The sequence below is a fragment of the Propithecus coquereli genome, unplaced genomic scaffold, assembly GCF_000956105.1.
Source record: "Propithecus coquereli isolate 6110/MARCELLA unplaced genomic scaffold, Pcoq_1.0 Scaffold37, whole genome shotgun sequence".
NCBI lineage: Eukaryota > Metazoa > Chordata > Mammalia > Primates > Indriidae > Propithecus > Propithecus coquereli.
The window spans coordinates 3,803,387-3,806,073 of record NW_012149396.1 but is presented as its reverse complement, the minus strand read 5'-3'; the positions used below and the strand labels follow the sequence as shown (position 1 = coordinate 3,806,073).

The window sequence follows — 2,687 nt, the reverse complement described above, 5'->3', positions numbered from 1 at the left end:
AACTCCTAGGCAGTCTTTTTCCCCATTCTTTACCAACATAATTCATACATCCACCCAGCTGTTATCAAAAAGCATTTATGAGATCGTTGAAGATGGGTGCTGGGTATGTAGGGGTTCATTATACTATTCTTCTACTTTTGTCATTTGTTTGAAATTTTCCATAATCAAAAGTTTTTTAAAAAAAGCAATTAGCTAGTTATGGTTTTGTTCTACCATTTAGAATACTACCTTGAGTACTTCTTATTCAATTTTGGTTTTGATGACAAGTTGATAATAATTTATCAATCTCAAACTGAGATCTATTCCTTCTCAGGAATCCATCATTAGTCTTATCTACAAACATACCCATTATGATATGAATTCAATCTTCCAAAAATAAACTATTATATGTAACGTACTGGGCCAAACCATTGATAATGTTAATTATACATGCCAGAAGGTATATTAGCAAGTTATAAAATACATTAAGTGCATTCAGAATTTTACTCTTAATTTAAACATCTCTGATATTACTTGCTCCCCCATTTTGGTTCCAATTATAAGCAAAGTATTACACGTATGATACTTTATTAATATACAGAACAACCGATAAGAAATTAAGTAATTAGGAAATAAGAAGGATAAGAGAAGTCAAGAATTAAGTGAGCTAGCTATTAACCCAAGTTAACAGCAAAAAAAAAAAAAAAAAAGATATTGTTAAAACGTCTAAGACATGAAGTGAAATAAATATTCTGGATAATCATCACCACTACTATTAATACAATTTACAAGACAGCTCATCCTAAGCCAGAAACTTCCTACATACTTTATATTGATTTTCTACTCAATTAAACCCTCACAACAATCCTGAAGTAGATATTATTTTTCCATCTCTAAAGTTTGGAGAAATAATTTGTGCAAGGTCGCACAGCAAAAAAAGTGGCAGAAATGGGATGCTAAATTGGAATTATAGTCAGTGTCTACATTCAAAAACAGAGACATTCAACTGAGAAGTAATCAAAAAAGAATCCAGGAATTAATAGACTGTCTATAACAGAATGAAAGCTTAAATAACTAAAGATAATGAATTACCAGAACCTAAGGCATGATATGGGGTTACCAAGAATGCATTTTTGATAAGTCCAAATGTAATAATATCACTAAGAATAAAAAATTTCCTACATGAATTCTGAATTATAACTCCACACTCGCATTCTCAGGTGTCTAGGTAAATGCTCTTTAAATTATTCTTAACAACTATGTCACAGAAAGGTTAAATACACAAATGAAAATAATCTTAGGAACTATAAAAATTTATTCAATAGACCATACAAATGTACCATCAATCAAGTAAAATAATGACTAAAAGAGAAAGTAAAATGTAAATGAAAAGAAACTTAAAACTCTATTATATAAATGGAGAGAACACAAAGGAGGAGGGGAAAAGCTTGAGGTAAAAAGAAAATAAGAATTTCTTAACATTCCTCCATCTGTAAAATAATTGTTTTTGGTTCTAAGCCTTCATATTAAGATATACATCAATATTTTATAATGAAACAAAATGAACATGTAACAAAGACAGAAGCTATATAATGTACCTAAGGTTATGAAACATTACACCATCTTGTGGTAACAAATGAAAAATGCAATTTAAAGCAAACAATACTGAAAGCTATATTCTACAAAATTACAATGTTATTACTAATTACCCTATTTTTTTAAATCAGATGTTCACATAATATTTTTCATTTGGAAAACTAAACAGTTTTTCCATTGTCATGGAGGTATGTTTGGGAGGAGAGGATTTGGGACTTTTTTGTTTTAAAATATCTAAATAATTTAGAAATTTATATGTTAGTCCTAAATCTTCTTTTAATAAATCAAAAAAGATTTAATGTCACTCACCTGATTATCATCATTTAAAAAGTCTTCAAGAACCCTTTTAGTACACTTTGCCCTTGAAGTTTGAGGACTGTCATCAGAGTTAACAGGAACAGGAGATTTGCTGAACAGGATTGAAAAGACATAAGATAGCAATTAAGTTCCCAATTTCTAAAAATTAGTAGTATGAAATTTAGAGTTTTAATTTAAATACACGTGGTCACCAAGAAATAACCACCATGGATATGATTCATACTGATGTTGCATGGTCATTCCCCCGGATTCTCCCTAAACTGATACCAGAATCTAAGCCCTCCGTATCTCTCTGCTTCTCCTTTCAAGCTTTAAGAAAAAACTATAAAGGAACTGAAGATATTAGTTCTCAAATAAACAAATAAGCCCTGAACTATAGACTATACTCCAAAAGCTCACTTGTTTGAAATAAGTAGTATATTTTTCCAATTAAACACTGTTAGTGATGGGTACACCAAAAGCCCAGACTTCTCCCCTATACAATATGTACATGTAACAAAATTCAACTTGTATCCCCTAAATTTATCAAAATAAATTTTAATATAAATATTGTTAGTTACCCAATGATAATCAAACCCCGTGAACTCATAAGAGTTTCTATTGGAATGGCAGCTACACGTTCTCCCACTTCAAGGCAATTAAGACAGACTTCCCCTCCAGAATTGGTATTAACATACAAGACAGATTATATTGGGAAAAGGATTAATTTTGAAACTAAGATTCCTGAGTACAACCCTAGTCCCACTCAATATATGACCTTAGGTAATTTATATCTGAAATTCAGTTTCTACCTG

At 30.4% G+C, this 2,687-nt stretch overlaps 1 protein-coding gene across 1 annotated transcript in view; it reads right to left on the bottom strand.

Moving 5' to 3' along the window:
• The window catches only part of LOC105816343 (chromosome unknown open reading frame, human C18orf54), a 32,972-nt gene that overhangs the window by 28,056 nt on the left and 2,229 nt on the right, over window positions 1–2,687 (bottom strand). The window contains exon 3 of the mRNA XM_012651726.1: window positions 1,885–1,984. Within this exon, the coding sequence (XP_012507180.1) occupies window positions 1,885–1,984 (100 nt within the window). The remainder of the gene's footprint in view (window positions 1–1,884; window positions 1,985–2,687) is intronic.